We start from the raw sequence: 22,488 nt of genomic DNA on the forward strand, positions 1-22,488 counted from the left end.
TATACATAAAGAATTATTCAAAAGTTATCCTGTTACACAATCTCTACCTTCTATAAAGGCAACACAACCCGCTAATCAACTTCTAACTAATTCCTAATCAACTTCTAACTAATTCCTAATATGTTTCCTTCTATCTTGTATTCATTATATTTTATCATATTATATTTTAACGTCATAATTTTATTTTTAAAAAATATTTATAAGGATTAAGAAAAAATATATATTTAAATTAACTTTGACTTGGTATCCTCCAATTGAGATTTAATAAAAATGTTAATTCATCTTTAAAATCACTTTATTATCTTTTGGAATAAAATTTCATCTTTATAACTTTTTTTTTCTATTATAATATCCAATTAAGTAACATTTTTTAATCTTTCAATGAGAAAGAAACTAAGAATGTGAGTTAGAAAGACAAGATATATTATTTTTGTTGCACTATACATATAATTTTATATTTTTTAGTTTACTTATTATTATTAAATCATAGAAAGATCATGATATTAATAACAAAATCACTTTCTACATCATCAATCAATGAAAAATGTAAAATTATTGTTGTAAGAAAAGTCGTGGTAGCAATTTTGTAATCAAGAAAAAGTTTTCAATGATGATTATTTGGAGACCGTCGTGGAAAAATCAAGATTTGACATTTAACGATGATTATATAATTGAATAATCGTTAAAAGTTTGAGCACAAAAACAAAAAACAATGTTTGTATGTGAATCATCGTTAAAAGAGTTAGAGATGACGAGAAACAACGAAAAGAATGAGAAATAACGACGTTAAAAAAAGTTTTTCACTTTAAAAAGTGTGGAGTCTTTTCTCCTTTCTCACATTGTGCATATCGAATAATTTTTATATAATCAATCATAAACAATTAAAAATATTTAAATACAACAAAAGTTTTAGATATTAAAAAGATATTGATTGTCTATGAATCATTACTCATAACTCCTTTTAAATAAATTTTCCTTGTTAAATAAAGAAAATTGCATTCTAGTGGTATAAAAGTTTATTGCTTAGAGCAGGGAAGAGCAGAGACATAAGAGGGAAACTTGGATTCTCGTATTTTAGCTAAGAAAGAGTAAATGAGTTGGAAAAAACATTTCTGTCCTTGCACCATTATCAAAAATACCTTAACCTCCTACTTGTAACAAATAATATACACTTTCCAAGTCCAACTCCAATGTATTCGTGAGCAGGAGGTAAATGAAAGATACATAAAAGAAAGCTAAGTGATTTCGGAAAGATTTTGGTCGGAGGCATGGACGGTAAGGAATGGCCGCAAAACAGATTCTAAAAGGAGTAGAATCCGGTGAATGGCTTTCAGTGGCTGGCATTGCGTGGGCATGCTTAGCCAAGCGACACAGAAGAGGGTGATGTGAATAGTACAATGTGAAGAGAGCCTAGGCGTTAGAACCATCAAAACTGCCCTGCGCACTTTGTCGTCTTTTCTCTCTCCAATTCTCTCCCCACATCTTTGCTTCAGCCACCGCACGTTCTCTATCAAGATCCCTGTTGTTTAACATCCTTGCAGTTTCACGTGGGGACTCATCTTTCTCACACCCTTCCAAATCCCATCTCCTTCCAGATCCTCCACCTTGGTCATTTTTCAATATTCTTCCACCCTGATCATCTCTGTTCCTTTTATCATCACCACCTCCCTTATGGTCATATGCCTGGTTCGCTAGAAAAGAAAGGGCTGTCACCACATCCCCAATGAGAGGACGCGCTGCGGCCTGTTCCTGAATGCACATTGATGCCACTGCTAGAGCTTGGTAAAGACCCCGCATGGGATACCGTCCATGTAGCTCTGGATCTGCTAACTTTGGAAACTTTCTGCGGTCATTGAACAGTGGACGTGCCTGATCCAACATACATAAAACCATCATTACATTACTACCCTGCTGTTAACTATGCATAAGTTAATGTAATGCAAGCCAAACTAATAAAGACAACGAAGGATTGGACGACTACCCACCCATGTGACAAGGTTTTGTTCTCCATGGGGTCGAGTGCTGTCAATGGCTTTACGCCCAGTAATCAGCTCCAAGAAGACTACCCCAAAACTATATACATCAGACTTCACAGTCAGCTGTCCAGTCATAGCATATTCTGGGGCACAATAGCCATAAGTTCCCATGACACGGGTGGACACGTGTGATTTGTCACCAACTGGTCCGAGCTTTGCAAGCCCAAAGTCTGAAAGCTTTGGATGATAATCTTCGTCAAGTAATATATTAGACGATTTGAAATCTCTATAAATGACAGGAGGATTTGCCTTGTCGTGAAGGTATTCCAATCCTTTTGCTGCCCCAGCAGCTATTTTCATCCTAGTGTTCCAATCCAATGGTTCCTTCTCCGGGGGAAGATCTGCACTCAAGTCCATAAATAACATTTTTTTTTAAATCAACAGAATTACATTGTCTAAGAAAGCGGTGATGTAAAAGACGAGCCATTTATTCTCCTCTCTAACCAAAGTTCCGAGATGCTAATCAATAATTAGAAGGCATATAAGATGATCACAAAGCAAAATGGAAACATTTCTAGCAGACTATATAATGGTTATCAGATCATCACATGTATCACATTCCTTTTCCATAGTTAGCAATAACATGGAAAGATAGTCCAAACACTTGGATGGCTTGGCTTTATTACAAAAGGCTTCATATTTGAACAGCCAGAACCACTTTATAGCATATCCATGGTCCATGGTGAAAAATAAACTCTAGTGTGACAACTTAATTCTTTTATCTATGTCTCTCTTGAAGAGGCCAAAGCAGCACCTTGAATGTGTAGAAGATGCTTTCCTCCATCCTTCTCGTTAAATTTATAGTGTGAAAGTTTCATTAGTCATTTAGACACAGTCTGCTATTCTATGATATCTCGCAATTTGAGACCATAATGAATATTAAATATTTACCTTCCTTTATATTATTTTCCTTCAACCTAGAAGTAAAGTTAATGTTTAGGTTCCAAATCCTAAATTGTCAACTGGTTTTTAGACCCAGTGTACTTAAAGGAAGGCAGAACCAGAAAACAACGGACACAGCAGCAAATAAATAAGGAAAATACACTCAAACAAGGTTATCTAATTGAGATTCCACTCATGAATTTGAAAGCTAATTTTTAAATAATGAATCATAATTTGTATCAAATCATAAGATTCCAAGACAAAAATAAAATAAAATTCTTCCCTATATATATCATTTCATATAGATGATAAATAGTGATCTATGATTTTTTTTAACTAGAAATAGATAAAACAACTTAAGCATACATCTTGAAAAACAAAATATCATTTCCTATACATGATACATAATGCTCTACGTAAAACATTTAAACGATAGAAATAGATAAAACAACTTAAGCAGAAATCTATTGAGTTTGTGAAGTGTTTATTTTACAAGAATGATATCTTATTGAATGAGTGAATTACTTAAATAATATCTTAGTGTTTTCTTATTCTAGATAGGATTATTGACTTATCTTATTTCCTTATTTGGACAAGATTTAGCTCCCTGTTCTAGGTTGCCTCTTCAACAAAAAGAGAGGAACCATAACTGAACAATAATAACAATTTAGGCATTTGAAATATTGGAGATTTGTTGGTCTATCAAAACCCTAACAACATGGCAGAACCTCAGTGGGTTCCACCAAATTGGTATGGGTAGTGATATCGACACTGCAATGTTCGCCTTAGCCTAGTAAGTGTTACCAGGGCTGCAGAGCATGGTCCGATGTTAAGATCCAATTGCAAGGTCTAAGATTTGAGTCCCACATTGAAAGTATGAGATTCTAATGTGGGATTTATAAACTTTCACGACAGTGAAATGGAAAATCAACAATTTTTAACAGCTACAACCTCTATACTTTATAGAGGTAAAGCATGGGAAATAATAACCCAGAGCACATAATATGATGATCATAGCAGCATCTGTGTTCCTGTGAAAGGGCAAAACTCTATCTCTACGCACAATTCTTTATCACCATAATAAGCTCCACACAAAAAAAAAAATGTGTGTAGTTCAAATCACCAAAAGAGAATTTTTCTTTATAAATACGTATGAAAGAAAATTAAACACATACTATAGAGGACAAATGCACAAGAACATATCCAAGGTTACCTTGCAAAGAGAAACAAGATTCTAAGATAGAAAAGCCAAGTATGTCCTATAATGCACTGACTACTACTGGTTTTAATTTCAGTACAGATAATCGATTTAAAGCATCAAATTATACTTTGCTGTATTGGAAAATATACAGTGGTAATTTAGATTAAAGCATAATTTGATTACAGGAGTTAGATCATGTAACATGGGTGCGTACGTCTTTGGTAAGAAATCCTAAACCATACATATAATCTTATCCTCCCAAGTATTAGTACTATCGCATAAAGACAGCACAGATACTAATGAGAATTTCACAGTTTGGAAAAGCATTAGCCACTGAGCTTGGTGACCCGGATATTTCTAACAGAGAATACTAGCCATCAAATACTGAACTAAAATTAAAAAAAAAAAATTGTAACGATTGAAATGGGAGGAGTAGAAAAGAAGAATACCATGAAGGTGGTCTTCCAATGATCCCAATGGCATAAACTCATAAACTAAGAGGCGTTGGTCCCCGTCCGCACAGTATCCAATGAGATTGACAAGATTAGGGTGGTGTAGAAGACTGAGCATGAGAACCTCCACGAGGAATTCCCGGTTGCCCTGAAGACCGTTTCTGTCTAACTGTTTAACAGCCACAGCCTGTAGAGGTAAAGGAAAACAAGTGAGGAGTTAGTGAGAAGTGAAAGGTGACCTAAGTATTGAATATAACAAGGTGGACAGAGGATTAACAGAACAGAAAGAAAGATTACCTGACCAGTGGTTTCAAGGCGGCCCTTGTAAACCCTTCCGAAACCACCTTCCCCCAAAAAGGATTGGGGCCTGAAATTTTTGGTGGCGGCTGCCAGTTCACGGAAAGTGAAAGTCTGTGCGGCAATTTGTACAGCAGGTCCGTCCTTGAGAGCAGCCAATTCCCTTTTGGAGTCACCATTGTTACCATTGCCATTGCTAGATGAGCGTAGCTTGTCTGCTCCGGCTATACAATGGAAATTAAGCAAAATCATATTAAGAAGAAAGAAGTGTGTGCCGAATACTAGAATTCAATAAGAAATTAGGATATAGAGAAAATGATGCGTGATGTGATGTGATGGGATGAGTCGGGGAAGGTAGCAAAAACTAACATGGGATCTGATTTCAATCTGGTTCGTCAGATCAGATCAAGCAGAGTATTGGGATTAAATATTTTGCATAAAAAATAAGAAGAGGAAAAAGAACTTACCAGAGGCAGAGGGCAGTCTGGAAATACGAGAGGGGATAGGGGGATTAAGATCATGATCGTGATGATGATGAAGATGATGATGGTTTTCCTGGTGAGGGTTGGGATTCAGCTTCTCGTCTTCCCTCGAATCGAAACAAGAAAAGCAACCCATTCCAGTTTCCTCTTCAGTGACGCGCAGACACAGTCAATCAACCAATCAGTCAAAGCCTCATCTTCCAATTCAATCCTAGACAAAACCAAACAGATTGTACAGTTGGAAGGAAGAAAGAAAGAATGAATTTGCGTAACAAAGTGGTTGTAAGGAGAAGAAGAAGAAAGAAGAGAGTTGGGTCCTTTGGTTATGCGCGTACAAGTTAAGTTAGTGGTTCCACTTTCACACTTCCGCCACTGCCAGAAGAAACACCCAGGGGCTTTCGATTTAATTGGGCTGGGTTGGATCCTATGTATTATTAAATACTTTTATTAAAACCAGAAATATCCTAAATTTTCTCATTTCAGAATTATTATTTTCTTAAAAACTACCTTTAATTTTATTTTGGTCTTTGGGTGTTTTAAGTATGCGCTCCTAATTTCCCATATTTTAATAGATTCTGTTATTTTAACGCTTCCATCAAATTAAGTGACGTTGACTGGTGAGATAATTAGAGAGTTAAGACCTACATAACTCTGATATTTGGGGAACTGGGTTGATACAACGATACTCGAGAAATTAAAATTCCAAGTTTATGGAATTTAAAAATTCCAATTCAAATAAGTGAAGCATATAATAAAATTTCCTTTGGGATAAAAAAAAAGAGGAAATATGTGAAGATAATTGTGTAGGGTAATAAAATAACTAAGATACGTATATTAAAATAAAAGAAGTGAAAGTGTTGAGAGGAAAACGAGGGAAAGATATAGATGAGAAAAGAATAGATTGGACAGAAGCGAAGCCGAAAAAACGGAATGCCGTGCCTTGTTCCCATTTGGATCAGCGGTCAAGACAGAGCTAGCGAGGCAGCTCCACCAAAATAGCTAAAAAGTAAAAGGAAACAAAATATAGAATAGAAGAGAATAGAAAGTTACATTAGGAGATTGCAGTGAAATGAAGAAAATAATGAGGAAAGATGAATTACTTGGTTCATCCCGTGAGGTGGAATCTGGGGTTTTCCCGCCCGAACCCCCTGTGCAATTCATATGATAACAATAAACACTGAAATTGAACGTTAATGTGAAGAGGCGATGGAGATGTCATCACGAATGAATGAGGTGGAAGATGTTTCTCCTGCAGATGGCGTCCCTGAGCTGGCCAAAGAGTTGGAGCGTATGGTGGATAGATACAGCAGCGGGAGGAGCAATTTTGTTTGGGAGGATGAGGAGGCAGAAGACGAGGACATGTCCCTCTTGCAATTCCTAGCCATGGTGGATCGCATCTCCGCTGCTTCGGCTTCCTTATCATCTTCTTCTTCCTCCTCTTCTACTGTGATTGCCTTCCAGGAGGAGTTGGACCAGATCGCCTTCGTCCTAGAAAAAGCAATGTCCCTACTAGAGAAACATCTTTCTCATCTTCTACACGACGACCCCAAATCTAAACCACCCAACAAATCCTTCTCTTTTAATTCTCCTTCATACCTTTCTTCTGTTCCCGAGTCTCCCTCCCCTAGACCACCACAGCAAGATCACCACACCCAAGACCCCTTTGATTTCTCTCCGCAAAAGATTTCTACTTTGAACAAGATCGCCACTGCCATGATCTCAGCCGGCTACCACATCGAGTGCTACTTGGTTTTTGCTAGTTTCAGGCGAACTGCTTTCAGAACCACGCTCCAAACATTTGGATTCGGGAACACCAGGATGGAAGATTTGTGTAAAATGTCATGGGAATCCCTTGAAGCTGAAATTGCAACGTGGAATCAAGTGGTTTGGCACTGCACCACCGTGCTTTTCAAGTCTGAAAGAAAACTTTATAAATCCATCTTCCCCGATCATCCCTCCATTTCTCAAAACTTGTTCTGCGATCTTGCACGACAAGTCATCGTCCATTTGCTCAACTTTGCACAGTGTGCTGTTCTAACAAAATGGACCACTGAGAAACTTTTCAAATTTCTAGATATGTACGAGACCCTGAGGGAAGACGTTATCGGAGGTTCCTACCTGGAGTCGGGAGCTAAGGAGCTGGCGTATGAGGCAGGCACCGCAAGGGACATGATAGTAGAGGCTATTATGGCCATGTTTTGTGATCTGAAGAACTCGATCAAGAACGACAACGAAAGGATTCCTGTTCCGAACGGTGCAGTGCACCCCTTGACTCGGTATGTAATGAACTATCTAAAATATGCATGCGAGTACAAGGATACGTTGGAGGAAGTGTTTGAACAAGGAGAAAGGATAAATGAGAAGGAGGTGAACGAAGTGGAAGATGTAGAGAAGCGGAAGAATTCGGGTTTTGCAGTGCAGTTGATGAGCATAATGGATCTTTTGGATGCAAATGTGGAAAGGAAATCACAGTTGTACAGGGACGATGCTCTGAGGTATTTTTTTCTGATGAACAACGGGAGATACGTAGTGCAGAAGGTGAAAGGGTGTGAGGAGCTTCACGAGCTGATGGGTGACAACTGGTGCAGGAGGAGGCAGTCGGGTCTGAGGTTGTACCACAAGTGTTATCAGAGGGAAACGTGGACTAAGGTGCTGCAGTGCCTGAAGCCGGAGGGGCTACAGCAGGGGACTGGGAATAAGGTCTCCAAACAGCTCGTGAAGGAAAGGTTCAAATGCTTCAATCGGATGTTTGAAGAGATACACAAGTGTCAGAGTTGTTGGATGGTGAGCGATCAACAACTGCAGTCGGAACTCAGAGTTTCCATCTCCTCTTTGGTCATCCCCGCCTACCGCTCCTTCGTTGGAAGATTCAAACAACATCTTGAATCAACCAGACACATCGACAAGTATATCAAGTACCACCCAGACGACATTGAGCTTTTGATTGATGATTTCTTTGCCGGTAATGCTGCCTCCATGCCTCGGAGGAGGTCATGAAGGAAGACACCACATCCTCCACCCACATACCTCAAACTATTTCTTTTCTTTTCGTCTCCTGTAATATTAATCCTTATTTTCCTCTTAATTGATGATAGTTTAGTTTTAAACTGAACTCATCTACAATTTAATTCTTTTTATTTTTGTCAAAAAAATTATATTACCTCTAACCCTTTCGATATAGGACTTTTATTTACTATTTTAAATTCTTATTTTAATTTAATTTACAAAACATGTTTCTATTTTTCTCTCACTAATACCATAATATTTGTGTATATGGTAATTAATATATTTTAGTCCTTAAATTATTAGATAACCCCCCGCCTTGACTTTGAAGATACTGATTCAAGAAGAAAAAGTATAAAATAAGTATACATTTGTAGAGTAAAGTAACCAAGAGAGGAGAAAGGGGCGGTGGAGATGGAGAGAGAGAGGGAGGTGGTGAGTGTGCTGCACGGTGGTATGATCATAACCATGGACGAGGAGCAGCGAGTGTTTAGGGACGGGGGAATCGTGATCGAAGGAGATAGAATCAAAGCTATTGGACAATCTGCACAAATTCTTGCTGAATTTTCTGATGTGGCCCACCACATCCTCGATCTCACCGGCCACATCTTACTCCCTGGTTCTCGCTCTCTCTTTCCTTTTTTCTGTTTGATATTGCTATGAAATGAAATGAAAATTTAAATAATCTAAAGCAGTAGAGTGACAGGATTTATTAACACCCACGTCCATAGTTCCCAACAACTCGCTAGAGGCATAGCCGATGATGTGGACTTGATGACCTGGTTGCATCACCGCATCTGGCCCTACGAATCCAACATGACCCAACACGATTCTTACCTCTCTACTTTGCTTTGCGGGATCGAGCTCATTCACTCCGGCGTAACCTGTTTTGCTGAAGCTGGGGGTCAACATGTGTCTGAAATGGCTAGAGCAGTCAGTTTACTGGGTCTGCGAGCTTGTTTAACCCAGTCCACCATGGACTCTGGCCACGGTTTGCCTCCATCCTGGGCCACTCGTACCACGGATCAATGCATTCAGGTCTCTCTCTATTCAAACTCCCAACTAATATGATTTATTATTCAGTGATGATTACAAAAGTGAACCAACTTCTTACCAAAGCCAATATATATATATATATATATATATATATATTGCACAATGGATGGATGGTTGTAACAAACTACAATAATAACAGTAGCTGTTCAGAAACTGTTAACTAAAAGAAATAGTTGAGATATTACTAAAACCATAGAGAAGTTTATCTCTAACACTCCCCACAAGCTCAAGGTGGATGTGAAACAATAGGCAACTCAACCACATTGAGCTTGGATCTAAGAAAAAGAACTCTTGTTGGTAAAAGCGGCTTGGTTAGTAAACGGTCCATTGATCTGCACAACGAGATGCTTGGCTAGAAGAGCACCAACAACATACCTAGAGAAAGATGGGATAAGAAGAAAATCTGCACCCTGTTTTGAGAGTTTAAACCAAAAAACACAGGAGAAGATATAGGCTTTGTCTGGACAAGAAAATCCTTGATATATTTTGTTTGTGCCATAACAGGAGTGTCATTGGATTGGAGTATGAGCGCACTTCAATGCCAAGAAAATAATCTGAGGCCCCTAGTGAGAGAAAAGACAGTCCAAATTATGAATAAGATGCTGAACTAGGGATGTGAAGTTTCCTGTTATTACGATGCCATCAATATAAACAAGTAATTGGACAGTACAATTTTTGCTGAGAATATGTAAATAAGAATAGATCGCATTTTCCGTCTTTAAAACCAAGCACACTTACCATCTCTGAAATCAAATTGCAGTAAGATAGTTTTGTGAAGCTGACAAACCAAAGAAGTATCTTTATCTTCAAAAACCTGGAGGTTTAGTCATGTAAACCTCTTCATCAAGAAAGACATTGTTAACATGTAACTGAAACAAAGACCGCTTGTAAGCAACAACAGAAAATAGAATATTGCAAAAGGAGTCAGGTTTTATAACTGAAGATAGACTCTCATTAAAGTTGAAACCATATTGTAAATTGAAACCCCTGGCAACTAATCCCATTTGGGTTTCCCATAACACAGAACACCCGTTTACAACCAATAGTATAAAAATTAGGAGGAAGAGGAACTAAAGACTGGGTATTCTTCTATTCAAGAGCAAGAAGTTCATCTTGCATAGCACCAAACCACTTTGTATCCTGTAAGGCAATTTTGACACTCTTTGGTTCTACATTGGCAACAAGGAGAGATGGAATAACCCTGATTTGAACGATACCAGACTTAGAGTGAGTCTGCATAGAGTGAGTATTGAGAGGACAACGTGGTACGATGTGTTTGGTACGGTTCAGAATTAGAAGTTAGGATCTATGGAAAACACAGGATAAAAAAGGATAGATTTAGCAGAAGCTAAGAAAGAGTATCAACTAGCTATGAATAACATATTGAAACCGACAAGTATTATGATTAGTGAAAATTACAAAAGTGAGTGAACTGCTTACCGAGGCCCGTGTATATGGACAAAGGAGTATTGCATAATGCATGCTTGTTCAGTAGTACTAGGAACTAACTACAACTGTTACTACAATAAATACATATAGTTGTTCAGAAACTATTAACCAAAAAGAAACAAACTAGATATTACAAAAAAGGAGAAAAGTATATCTCCAACAAAGTCTTTACGAATCCATTTCTTTTCACAAATGACTTTACTCTTACTTTCTTCTGATATGCAGTCTCAAAAGGACAATTATGACAAGTACCACAACACAGCCCATGGTCGCATCAGAATCTGGTTCGGAATACGACAAATCATGAACTCTACTCCTCGCTTGCTTATCGAAACAAGAGATGCTGCAACACAACTAAAAACTGGAATACACATGGTACCCACTCCTTTTCTTTTCTACAAACATTTTGCGGAAAAACAAGAACAACATAACCAAAACTTCATTCTCTAACTTTAGATCGAGTTGGGTGGGGCTGTTTTCATCAACAATATTAATTTGATTATTCAAAATGGCCTATATAATAATGGGAGGAGTTCTAAATCAATACCACTTATTTTTTATTCATACTAGAAAGTGGTGTATTAAACTAGCCAGCACAATACTTATGCGCCAATGTCCTCACCTGACATACAAAACTGTTAGCATGTTGCAGAGATACCGTATGAGAACCAACTAGTCAGGGATGTTCACAAAGTAGATCACGGAACTGTTACATACTTGGACAAGATAGATTTCCTTCAAAGCAATCTGCTAGCAGCTCACTCAGTTTGGCTTGATAATAACGAGGTAAATTTTTGCCCCTTTAAACATGATTATACCCTTTCAACAAAACCTAATTCAGTTCTTAAGTTTCTATTATTATCTAACATGTGGTGAGTTCAATTTTGGGTGATGCTGGTATGCAAGAAAACACCCATGACTGTTTATTCCTCGAGTTAGTGTGATAAACAGTAATTATTCCTGCATAATATTTTTTCAGATATCTCTTCTTTCAAGATCAGGGGTCAAAGTGTCCCACTGTCCTGCTGCTGCAATGCGAATGCTTGGATTTGCACCTGTAAGGGAGATGCTTGATGCTGGCGTTTGTGTCTCTCTGGGAACTGATGGGGCCCCATCAAACAATCGCATGAGCATCGGTTCATCTGAACTCTAAACTTTTGAATTCTTTTTTACTTGCTTTATAATTGCACTAGATTCAACAATTCCGCATTTAATAGACCACAGAAGGAAGTATGCAAATTTAATTGCACAAGATTCAACAAGCTCAAGTATGCAAATTCAATTTGTTATGTGAAGAATTTGTATTTACTTATGTGAAGAACTTTTATTTTCAATATAGTATTAAATAGACCACAGAAGCAACCTACCCTCCTAAGGCAGGGCAGGTTCATCTAAGATTATGAACACCAAACCCTCACCTGAACGTGAAATAGTGGGAGTCTCTAGCCGCATGGAAAATGTACACTTTGAGTGGATTGAAATTTTCATTTCTAAATTGTATTTGCAGTTGATGAAATGTACCTAGCTTCTCTAATTAATAAAGGACGGGAAGTTTATGCTAATGGAACCACAGATCCAACAGCATTGCCCGCTGAAACTATTCTTAGAATGGTTACAGTTAATGGTGCAAAGTCGGTATTGTGGGATGACGAACTAGGTTCTCTTGAGGTTGGGAAAAAGGTTGGTATTGGTTCACGTCATTCGTAAAGTGTAATTATTATGATTTTTTCTTCCCCGGCTAACTTTTTTCTTTTTGTTGAAATCTTCCCCTTTTAATTGGGACTAAATGCGGGATTCTCTTTTGTTGGACACAGATTATACTGTAGACCTTTGAATTCGAAGTAGAGAGTTGTGGTGTGGGGATAGTTCTTTGTATTTGCATAAAGCACAGTTGAAACATGACATTTTTTATATCTGTTGATAATTACCACATTTCGTTTTTGCAAACTAGTTAACAATGAAAATAAATAGGAAATTTTTAAAATATCATATGGACTAAGGTGAAAAAGAAAACAACGTAAGGAAAGAAAATATAAAAATCTTGCGGGAAACTTATTACATTCAATTGGACAAATGTTATATTGACCTCCCTGGTCAATGCTTCTGCAATATCTTTCTAACTTTGTTTAACACCAAATCTTCTGTTGATGGTAAAGTAGATTATTTGCTAGAGAAATAATACCTGGAGTCGCCAGATGTTAATAGACATCTAGTGAAAGAATGAAAAAAGAGAAAAATATCGAAATTATGGGTGGTATGATGTGATAAGGGAAGAAAAAAATGATTATTATTGAGTGTTTAATATCATTCCTCTTTTTTATATTTTCTTGATGGGACCGAAGCTGACAGTTTTGTGATTGTCATTCAATAGGCGGACATTGTTGTAGTCAATCCTTCCTCTTGGCCTATGGTTCCTGTTCATGACTGGTACGAACCCATTACATAATTGGTACTTCTGTTAATTATACAGACCTTTTATTGAATTCTTTTGAATTAGCTGACCGGTGTTTGGATTAGTTTTATCAGAAGCAATCAATTTTTTTTTATGACGAAGGCGAGGTAATAAATAATTCTACTTTTCATGATTTCATCGCGTGGGATAGAATTGATTCTCGTGTGTTATCTGCACATCCTAGATTGTGATCTTGTGCGCTTATGAAATAATGTGATGATCATGCATTACATAAAACCATTGTAACGCCATGCAGCGAAAGTTCCTTTCTGTTGCAATCTTGGCTGGCTACTATCACACCATTCAAAGACCTTTTCAAGTTAATACATTTACTGTTTACACAATGTGCAGCATTTCCAGCATAGTGTATTCCATGCGATCAGAAAATGTGATATCTGTCATGTGCAATGGCGTGTGGATAATGAAGAACAAGAAGATTATACACGTGGACGAGGTATTATCTTGGATAGTTTTTCTTATGTAGAATGTGAATCGATTCTATATTAGATTGAGAATCCATTCAATAATATTAATTGACTTAATGAACTAACACTTTACTTGAAGAAGGAAAGAAAGAAAATAGAATGAAAAAAAAAAGATAAATGGAAAATGAAAAATTAAAACTCCATTCATCTGGGTGAGTGAAAAATGGATAAATATACAAAAATCATTTTAATTAATTAAAACCAAATTTAATTTATTATAAATCTAATCATTTTTAACATATAATTGCTCTTGATTTTTTTTTTTATGTTTTAAAGAATTGTTTTATTCTTTTTAAAGAAACTATAAAACATAAGAAAGGCTTCCGCTATCTCCTACTTTGCATGCCTTGAGATAAGTATTTCTTACAACTCCTTTTCCTTTACTTTCTTCTTGAACTTGACAAACGTACAAAAAAAAAACATATAGAGTTCTTATCAATTATGTTTCAATTGGCCTAGTGTTTCGTCTTTTTTCATTACTCGTGGCCGGAGAAGTTTAATTTGTATTGTCCATGATGACAGGAAGAAGTTATTTTGAAGGCAAAAGAGGCTTCTGTTGAACTTCTGAAGAGGGCAGGCATAACATTACCAAGCAGAATGAACATGATTTGAGTATTTGTTTTCAAGTGTATACAGATTGCTAATGCAATACAGGAAATAATGTATGCACTATAGAGACAGTACAGTATCCAATGAATTTAATTGTGTGGATGATGATATTACAGAGTGAGCGTATGACTGCATGACTCTGTAAATTGGTCAAGGGAGAGATTGAATATTTGAATATTCTTTAGTTTTTCAATTATCTTTTAACTATTAGTTGTCAAAATCTAAACATACAGTTACACTAATAATTCAAAAACTTCATACATGTATTTATCAATCAAACAGGTTATTAATTATTTTCTTTTCAAAAGAATTTCAACGACGATAACTGAAAGGAACAAAAATAGAATATTGGATTAACAGGACTAGAATAAAAGTTTTTAAAACTAAGCCATTAAACAAAAATGAAATTATATATTTGCAGAGGGTAAATTGGATATATTTGGTCGGATAAATAATAATTTTTCTATAATAATTAACAGTATTTCGATTTTAATACAATGAATAAAATTATAACTTTTGTAAGTTTTAAGATCATTAATTTTGTTTGAAATTCAATGGTTGATATAATTGCTAATGTGTTTGATTTTAGTATTTAATCTTAAATACAATTTTTAGAAATAATTTGAAAATTAAAAACATATTTAATCTTAAAATTAATTAAAATTGTAAAGTTGTAGAAGTAATATTATAGTTTTTTTAAGAGGATGGGATGAATTGGATTGGAGGGATAGGATAGTAATTCGTGTGGTGACGGAGTAGAGTTTGAGATAGTAATATATCTGTTGTTAGATTGGAAGTGGCAGTGGCAGTTGCAGACTCAATCCATGGCAGCTGCATTTGCATCTTCGACTACCACATTCAGACTGGTAATCCCTACTATTCTCTTAGATCAAATCAACATTCTTATTCTTCTTATTATTAGTATTTATTATTTACGATGTGATTCGTTTGTGTTTGTGTTGTCAGTCAAATTTTGGAGATATCAAAGGTTTGCACCTCCCTAACCCTAATTGTAATAATCTCAAGTTTAGGACGCCGGCGTCTGGGTTTGGCGGTTGTCATGGAGTGACATTGAGTGTGAAAGAAAGGGAAGTTGGAAGGGGTTTGAGGGTTCGGGCGAGTTCTTCTTCGGGGGAGGACGCAAGTGTTCAGGCTAAAGTGACTCAGAAAGTATTCTTCGACATTAGTATCGGAAATCCAGTTGGGAAGCTTGTCGGAAGGGTTGTCATTGGACTGTACGGCGACGATGTTCCCCAAACAGCCGAGAACTTCCGTGCCCTCTGCACCGGAGAGAAGGGCTTTGGGTATAAGGGCTCTGCCTTCCATCGTGTTATCAAGGATTTCATGATTCAAGGGGGCGATTTTGACAAAGGAAATGTATGTATCTATCTATCTATCTCCCGATCTCTCTATCTTTATTCTCTTTCCCATTTTCCCATTCTATTTATTTTCTAACTATCATATATTTCAGGGAACTGGAGGCAAGAGTATATATGGTCGCACTTTCAAAGATGAGAATTTTATTTGTCAGTTCCTCACTTCCTTACTTCCCACTTTACATTCATTTCCCCTTCCTGCTTTCAATTTCTAAACACCAAATAATTTCACCTGCCTTTCTTTTTCCAACCTTTTCTTATTCTTATTATTAAACAAATGCCCCTGCAACTTCTTCTAATTAGATTCCTCCATCTCCCCGCATATTATTGATATTGTAAATATATATTAATGATACTCATATCTACAATATCTCCAGTGTCTCATACTGGACCCGGAGTTGTTAGCATGGCAAATGCAGGTCCCAACACAAATGGGAGTCAGTTTTTTATATGCACTGTCAAGGTATATTGCTCTTCTATATTTCAAATTATTCATGTTCTTCTTCTAATGAAACACCAACCCATCACGCCTAGGCAGATAAGTTTGAGCCATAATGCTGTCTTTCAATGAACAGCTGTGCTACATTTCTAACACGAAGACTTTTTTTAACTTTTAAGATTCCTGCCTTTACAAAACAAACACGGTTGTTCTGCAACTCGTATCAACTTCTAACTTTGTTGGCAATTTTTACGTATAATTTTTGCATATTATTCTGTGAAATTATGTTAAAAATAATTTATTTCATCTGTGTAAAACCCAAATATAGAAAATAGCAATTTTAGATGTATTATAATCAAGGTTGTCAAGGTTACCATTCTACTTAGGATCAAGAGGGGGATGCAAGATCATAAAATGTAGGATCGTGGGATCCTACCAAAATGTAAAGTTATACATCTATACTGATACCTAAATGGAAAAGAAAATTATAAATGACAACACCAAAGCAGACTTAAAACTGAAATTTCATAACCTTAAATCCCTAACATCCAAAACTAGTCGCAGTAGTCACTTAGATATTACATGAGGTTTGCTGAAAAATCATGCTCCTACGCGTCCTCAGCTGCATCTGTTTAATCTCATCGGCACTTTCCCAAGCATTTGAACACCAAATTCATCAATAGGTGCAGCTGATACACAGCAGAGAGAGAGAGGGTTGAGACTTGAGAGACTTAGAGATCTGATTGCAGGATAGACAGGACGCACACTCGTAGCAAGTCTGATTGCACAGCAGCAAACAAATTCATAAATCAGAACCTAGAGATTGAGAGAGATGGGAGGGAGTGACCAAGAGACAGAGAGAATGGGGTGGACCGTGTAAGGTTCTTAGGTCTGATACTGAGAGAGAACAAACTGATTCAGGGATGAAAGAAAGGTTAAAATGCATTCAGGCGAATTGGCTTCGCACGATCAGAATGAAGTCTGATCCCACAATCTTGCTCCAATCCTACTACAACGGTCCCACTGATGGATTTTAGTAATGATCCAGCTAGGGAGCAGATTTATAAGGTCTTGAAATCGATCTATTCACGGTTTAGCTGGTGATCCTGACAGCATTGATTATAAATTATAATTAAAAGAACCACATGGTGTCAACAATCTAAAATTTTACTAATATGATGGAATGTTAGAAAACTCTTAATGTCTACTTATCTGAAATTGTTTCTGTTCCTTGGTTTTGATATAATCAATTGATTTGATGAATTGGCAGACACCATGGTTGGATCAGAGACATGTTGTATTTGGCCAAGTTTTGGAAGGCATGGACATTGTTAGGTTGATCGAATCCCAGGAGACAGATAGGGGTGACCGTCCTAGAAAAAACGTGACCATCAGCGACTGTGGTGAGCTTCCAATTGCTTGAGGTGGTGGTTCTTGTGTATTTTGTTGGTCATGGTCATTTTCTTCTATTAACTTGTTTAGATTGAGAAGAAACTCCTGCTTTATGGAAATTTTTGTTCGACTATTCTTAAGAGAACCTCGGTAACCTTTTTTTTTATCATACTGAACCTAAACCTTATAGCACTCACCTGTGTTCTGGTAGAATTACAGTCAAGTTGGAAAATTTAATACCTGTTTTAAGTGGTATCTCCTTAAGCCAAAGTGCAGATTCCATGGGGAAATGGATGTCAACAGAATTATTAGTCTTCTATAACATGCATGATCAAATTAATAGCATTGCTAGGGACTTGTGGTAGACTTTTTTCTGAGCGATTATTGTGTTATCTTGATCGAATTTGGATTCTTTTATCGGCCCTTTGTATTTTGGATTAAGAATGAAATAAATATAAAAACCTGTGTTTTGAATCACAAGAGAAGGAATGAAAGACTTCTTCCACCTGTGTGGATGAATGAGTTAAAAAGGGAAGGAAAATAAATTTCATAAATGTTTCATAAAAAGGGAATATTAGAAGCATAATTTAAAATAAATATATTAAATAAATTAAAATTATGTATCTAAGCACAATTTTAATAAAAGAAAAAGAAAAATGTCTGAAAGCAAAACTTTAGTCAATGAAAAACAGATTAAATAAAACACGCGTTTGGGAGAAAAAAATTCTTTATTATTCATAAATTTTTAAAATTTTGTCTATTTTAATAATAAAAGAAATAAATTATACCTCTCTGGTAAAAAAAATGTGACAACCTTGTACGTGGAGGTTAAAGCAAATATATGGAGAGCTTAGGTAGTATATGTGGAAATATTAATGTCTGGTTTGAAAATGAGCGTTGACTGATAGGTACAGGTTAAGAAATTAGGAGTTAAATGATGTTTTGCGGATGTTTATTATGGTTGTCTTTAATATGCATACATGTTTTTCTCTGCATAAAGTTGGAGCGAATTTTAGGGCATTTCACTACACTTCAATCATATGTAAACAATAGCATACAATTGAATAGAATGAAGCTACCCAACCCATGCTTCCCTATTCTATTCTACCACATCACCTTTTTCATGGAATTCCTTCTTCCAAAACTTTACCTAAAATCATTTTTATTATTTTAATAATAGAATTTATTATTTTATTATTCAACTCCTAAAGTTGCACATTTATATATGTATTTAGTTCAGTTACAGTTTACAACATAAAGAAAAGGTATATTTGTTTACCTATTTCTCTCAATATTTTTGGAAAATTTTATAAAAAAATGTTTATGATGAAAGTGACGAGTTACAAGTGTTTGACGTTCATTGTAAAACAAAAATAATAGAACATTAGTTAATATTATGAGAGTTTATATATATATATATATATATAAAAGAAAATTGTAAATTTCTTTCTAAAGATTTATTTACGACATCATAATTAAAAATTTGTCTCGATAATCAACTTAGATTCAATGCAAAAGTTAAACTTACAAAAATAATTCTTAGACTTTGTAAAAATTTGTGTTTCACAAATTTAGGATATGTGATGGCATTTTAGAAAAATATTTGTTGGAAGATTCAGCAATAGTATTACATGAGTTCTGTTGAGTCTATCAAAAAGGAGGTTCACATGTAAGATACAAACATCAATGAGATCTGAGTTTAACTATATAAAGGATTGACACCACTTTTTATCAAAAATCTTAAGGCTATGGGTTAATTCTATCCAAACACTTGGATTCCCAACAATCTCCCCCTCAAGGTGAGTTCCTTGTAACGGAAGCATTTCCAACCAACCACAATCACGAGTAGTCTTTTCCAATCGTCGTTCATCTTAACGGAACTTGCTTACCTAAATATACCACTGTTGGGTCTATCAAGGAGGAGGTTCACAGAGGAAATACAAACACCAATGAGATGTAAGTCCAATTATATAAAGGATCCACACTACTCTTTACCAAAAACCTTAAGACTATAGATTAATGGGTCTTTCATCTTTATACTAGTTACTCATTTCTATCCAATATTTGACTCACACTTGAATTTCAAACAAGTTTAACCTATATAAAAAATTAATATCATCTCTCATCTAAAACTTCAATACAATAAATTTGAATATTCTTCCTTATATATTTCTTCTTTCTTACAACGTATAACAAAAAAATTAATAGATAACTTAATAAATTTTAAATAATTAAATTTAGTTTATTTGAACTAGTTTCACAGTTTCAGTCTCCTATTAAAAAATATATAAATTAATTTTAAAAAAATAGTTTTAATTAATTATCAATCTTTTGAATAACTTTTTGTTATTTTTTTTAACAGTTTAATTATGAATACCCACTAAATATACGTTGATAGAAAAATAAATATTAAAAGAGATTAGTATCATTTAATTTTTTTTTCTATCATTAAAATTGGATAAATTTATTGAATATCGATTCATATTTAATTCACCCTTCTCAAGTACAAATCTATGTCACCCCCATCTTATGTGTATTTATAAGTATAGTTATACACTTTGAAATTCAAACTCGTTCTTTAAAATTAATATTCACTATAATCTCTTTTTTTTTTACTCATTATGACAAGTTGCTATCATATAAATATATGGATAAACTATTTATCATCTCCCATGCTAGAAAATTCACACTCACAAATTTAGATTAAGAAAGAAGCATATCTCTCCTATTTTCTGATAGAATATCTGTTCGAGTCTCTAGTTTCTTAACATTCCTTATTTTATTAATAAATGTCACCCTTCAATCTCTATACTTTCAATAAACTAACACTTACTTTGCTTATTTTATTTTAAAATAACATATTTGCTAAAAATTAAATAAATAATTTATACAAACTAAAATTTAAAATATAAAAAGTTGTTCTCGTATTTTCTAACTTTGAATTTTAATATAAAGTTTCACAAATTTAAAAAAATTAAAATACATTAAATTTGAATTGTTTTAATTTATTTTTTAATATTTTAAATATTTTATTTGAATAAAATAATAAGTTTATTGAATTTTGATTTTATTATTTGAATATTAAATTGAACAATTAAAAAATTCAAAAAATACTAGTTTATGTTATTTTTCAAAACAAATTTTGTTGAGACATATTTTAGCTAACATTATAAGGGTTTAGTGTTTCGTTTGGTTGATGTTTAAAATAAATATTAGATATTATTAAAAATTTTGATATTTCATATATATATATATATATATATATATATTTTGATATTCTAAAATTTATCAATCATTTGTCATTATATAAAAATTTATTAAAAAATAAATAAAAAAATATAAAACATAAATATCATATCAAATTATTTGAAATTATAAATTATTAATTTTAATTTTTACACTTTAAATAAATTTATAATCGTCCCTCTATCTTCCCTTTTTCTAGAATTATTCTAGGCTAAGCACACTTAACCATGGAGTTCTTATAAGTTAGGCTACCGAAAAGCAAATGCATTTGGTGATATGAGTAGTCAAATCAATTCCTTTAAGCTATCCTTCAACTGTATAGTCTCATACCTACACAATCTCTAGATCCCTCTCATTCCGGTATATGTTCGATTCGTCCATGTACCCCTTCCACTCGAAGCATGCCAGGAGGCGCTCCAAGTCTGTACCCCTGCACCATGCCTCTTGCACCGGCGTCACTCTCCGCCCTCGTCTCAGTGCCCGGATGTCACACTAAGCATTTTCAAAATAAAGACTTTATTTCCTTCATTTATATATTAATTTTTGTTTTCATGGGACTTTGGATATTTTAAGATTACTTTGAAGCACAAATATATTTTTAAGCTTGCAAACTTACAAAAACAGTAACATTAATTATAATGACAAAGCATATGGGTCAATCAAATTATTTGCAAAGACATCATGAACCCCTTCTCAGGACACAATTAAGCAAATATCTGCTGTCATTAATTCATTGTGACCATCTTGTCGGTAAGTGATATAAAGAAGAAATTAAAAGGTGATTTAAGATCTCCAATTATGATCTTCATCCATCTCTCATACTTTCATTAATTACGTTACAGTAAATTAACAATGGTTTCAACTTCATCTTATCATAGTAACAACCGTATTCAATAAAATTACTTTTAAAATAAACTTAAATTATAACTACTTGATAATATATTTTTTATATACAAAATAAATTTTATTTATATAATAAAACGTATGATAGCCATTTTAATTTACCAATTATAGAAGTTTATATCTGTTTTCTACGAAAACATTTTAATAATAATACACTATAAATTATATATATACATATATATATATATATATATATATATATATGGTTTGGTAATTTATATAACCTCTTATACCTAATTTTAGTTGATAAAAAAATTATATTCATCAAAAAGACATACTTTATACACAGAATATTTTAATAATTTTTAATTTTAAGTTAAAATAAAAAATAAAAAAAATCTAAATCAAATATCCTTATATGAGAATATTTTTGTCAATTAAAATTTAGTATACTTTAAGAAATTACATAAGCTATCAAATATATATATATATATATATATATATATATATTTTAAAAATGCTTTATTTTTTACTCTTCTCCAACTTTTGAGATCTGATTTCCAAAATATTTGTGCTACAACTTCACAAAGGAACACACTTAATCTCTAATACACAATTTTCGAATTGAAAATTCACATAAATTACGTAATATTCATAAAATTTTATAGCGTTTAAAACGTAAATTTTACTTTATTGTAGTGCTGTACTTTTTTATAAATAATAATTTTAAGATACGAATAAATATGCTACACTAATTAACATATCAATTGAAATTTAATAAGAGAATC

At 34.3% G+C, this 22,488-nt stretch overlaps 3 protein-coding genes across 5 annotated transcripts; 2 read left to right on the plus strand and 1 right to left on the minus strand.

Annotated features, from left to right (window-relative positions):
* Positions 1 to 1,047: 1,047 nt before the first annotated feature.
* LOC108325210 (serine/threonine-protein kinase PBS1-like) lies at positions 1,048 to 5,796 on the minus strand. The gene is made up of 6 exons (XM_017558235.2): positions 5,686 to 5,796; positions 5,336 to 5,561; positions 4,869 to 5,092; positions 4,569 to 4,758; positions 1,986 to 2,377; positions 1,048 to 1,869 (listed from the first exon to the last, which is right to left on the minus strand). The coding sequence occupies exons 2-6, from the start codon at positions 5,484 to 5,486 to the stop codon at positions 1,411 to 1,413; spliced, it is 1,416 nt and encodes a 471-aa protein (XP_017413724.1). The 5' UTR covers positions 5,487 to 5,561; positions 5,686 to 5,796; the 3' UTR covers positions 1,048 to 1,410.
* A 427-nt stretch (positions 5,797 to 6,223) lies between these two features.
* LOC108325211 (uncharacterized) lies at positions 6,224 to 14,597 on the plus strand. 3 transcript variants are annotated; one of them, XM_017558237.2, is made up of 9 exons: positions 8,707 to 8,972; positions 9,052 to 9,391; positions 11,084 to 11,233; positions 11,501 to 11,644; positions 11,838 to 11,994; positions 12,366 to 12,538; positions 13,230 to 13,285; positions 13,662 to 13,764; positions 14,318 to 14,597. In XM_017558237.2, exons 2-9 carry the CDS (start codon positions 9,128 to 9,130, stop codon positions 14,405 to 14,407), a joined length of 1,137 nt encoding a protein of 378 aa, XP_017413726.1. In that variant the 5' UTR covers positions 8,707 to 8,972; positions 9,052 to 9,127; the 3' UTR covers positions 14,408 to 14,597. The 3 variants fall into 3 exon arrangements, 2 of the variants coding, with proteins under 2 accessions (XP_017413726.1, XP_017413725.1); XM_017558236.2 differs by having other exon boundaries at positions 8,709 to 8,972; positions 9,060 to 9,391; XR_008247742.1 differs by lacking the exons at positions 11,084 to 11,233; positions 11,501 to 11,644; positions 11,838 to 11,994; ... (2 more) ...; positions 13,662 to 13,764; positions 14,318 to 14,597 and having other exon boundaries at positions 6,224 to 8,972; positions 9,052 to 9,191.
* A 518-nt stretch (positions 14,598 to 15,115) lies between these two features.
* On the plus strand, positions 15,116 to 17,901 carry LOC108326603 (photosynthetic NDH subunit of lumenal location 5, chloroplastic). Its single transcript, XM_017560195.2, has 5 exons — positions 15,116 to 15,270; positions 15,371 to 15,781; positions 15,876 to 15,930; positions 16,158 to 16,243; positions 17,490 to 17,901. The coding sequence occupies exons 1-5, from the start codon at positions 15,229 to 15,231 to the stop codon at positions 17,640 to 17,642; spliced, it is 747 nt and encodes a 248-aa protein (XP_017415684.1). The 5' UTR covers positions 15,116 to 15,228; the 3' UTR covers positions 17,643 to 17,901.
* Positions 17,902 to 22,488: the final 4,587 nt, after the last annotated feature.

Source organism: Vigna angularis, chromosome 3 (genome assembly GCF_016808095.1).
Source record: "Vigna angularis cultivar LongXiaoDou No.4 chromosome 3, ASM1680809v1, whole genome shotgun sequence".
Taxonomy (NCBI): domain Eukaryota; kingdom Viridiplantae; phylum Streptophyta; class Magnoliopsida; order Fabales; family Fabaceae; genus Vigna; species Vigna angularis.

Bases quoted from the DNA above. Each gene is read 5' to 3' on its own strand.
- LOC108325210 (XM_017558235.2), bottom strand. From the start codon at position 5,486: ATGGGTTGCTTTTCTTGTTTCGATTCGAGGGAAGACGAGAAGCTGAAT. The intron at 5,093-5,335 runs GTAAGTTCTTTT...TCCATTGTATAG, and splicing joins CAGACTGCCCTCTGCCTCTG to CCGGAGCAGACAAGCTACGC. The intron at 2,378-4,568 runs GTATTCTTCTTT...ACTTGAGTGCAG, and splicing joins ATTGGAAGACCACCTTCATG to ATCTTCCCCCGGAGAAGGAA.
- LOC108325211 (XM_017558236.2), top strand. From the start codon at position 8,768: ATGGAGAGAGAGAGGGAGGTGGTGAGTGTGCTGCACGGTGGTATGATC. The intron at 11,995-12,365 runs GTTCATCTGAAC...TTGTATTTGCAG, and splicing joins AAACAATCGCATGAGCATCG to TTGATGAAATGTACCTAGCT. The intron at 13,765-14,317 runs GTATTATCTTGG...CCATGATGACAG, and splicing joins AGATTATACACGTGGACGAG to GAAGAAGTTATTTTGAAGGC.
- LOC108326603 (XM_017560195.2), top strand. From the start codon at position 15,229: ATGGCAGCTGCATTTGCATCTTCGACTACCACATTCAGACTG. The intron at 15,271-15,370 runs GTAATCCCTACT...TTGTGTTGTCAG, and splicing joins CGACTACCACATTCAGACTG to TCAAATTTTGGAGATATCAA. The intron at 16,244-17,489 runs GTATATTGCTCT...ATGAATTGGCAG, and splicing joins TTTTTATATGCACTGTCAAG to ACACCATGGTTGGATCAGAG.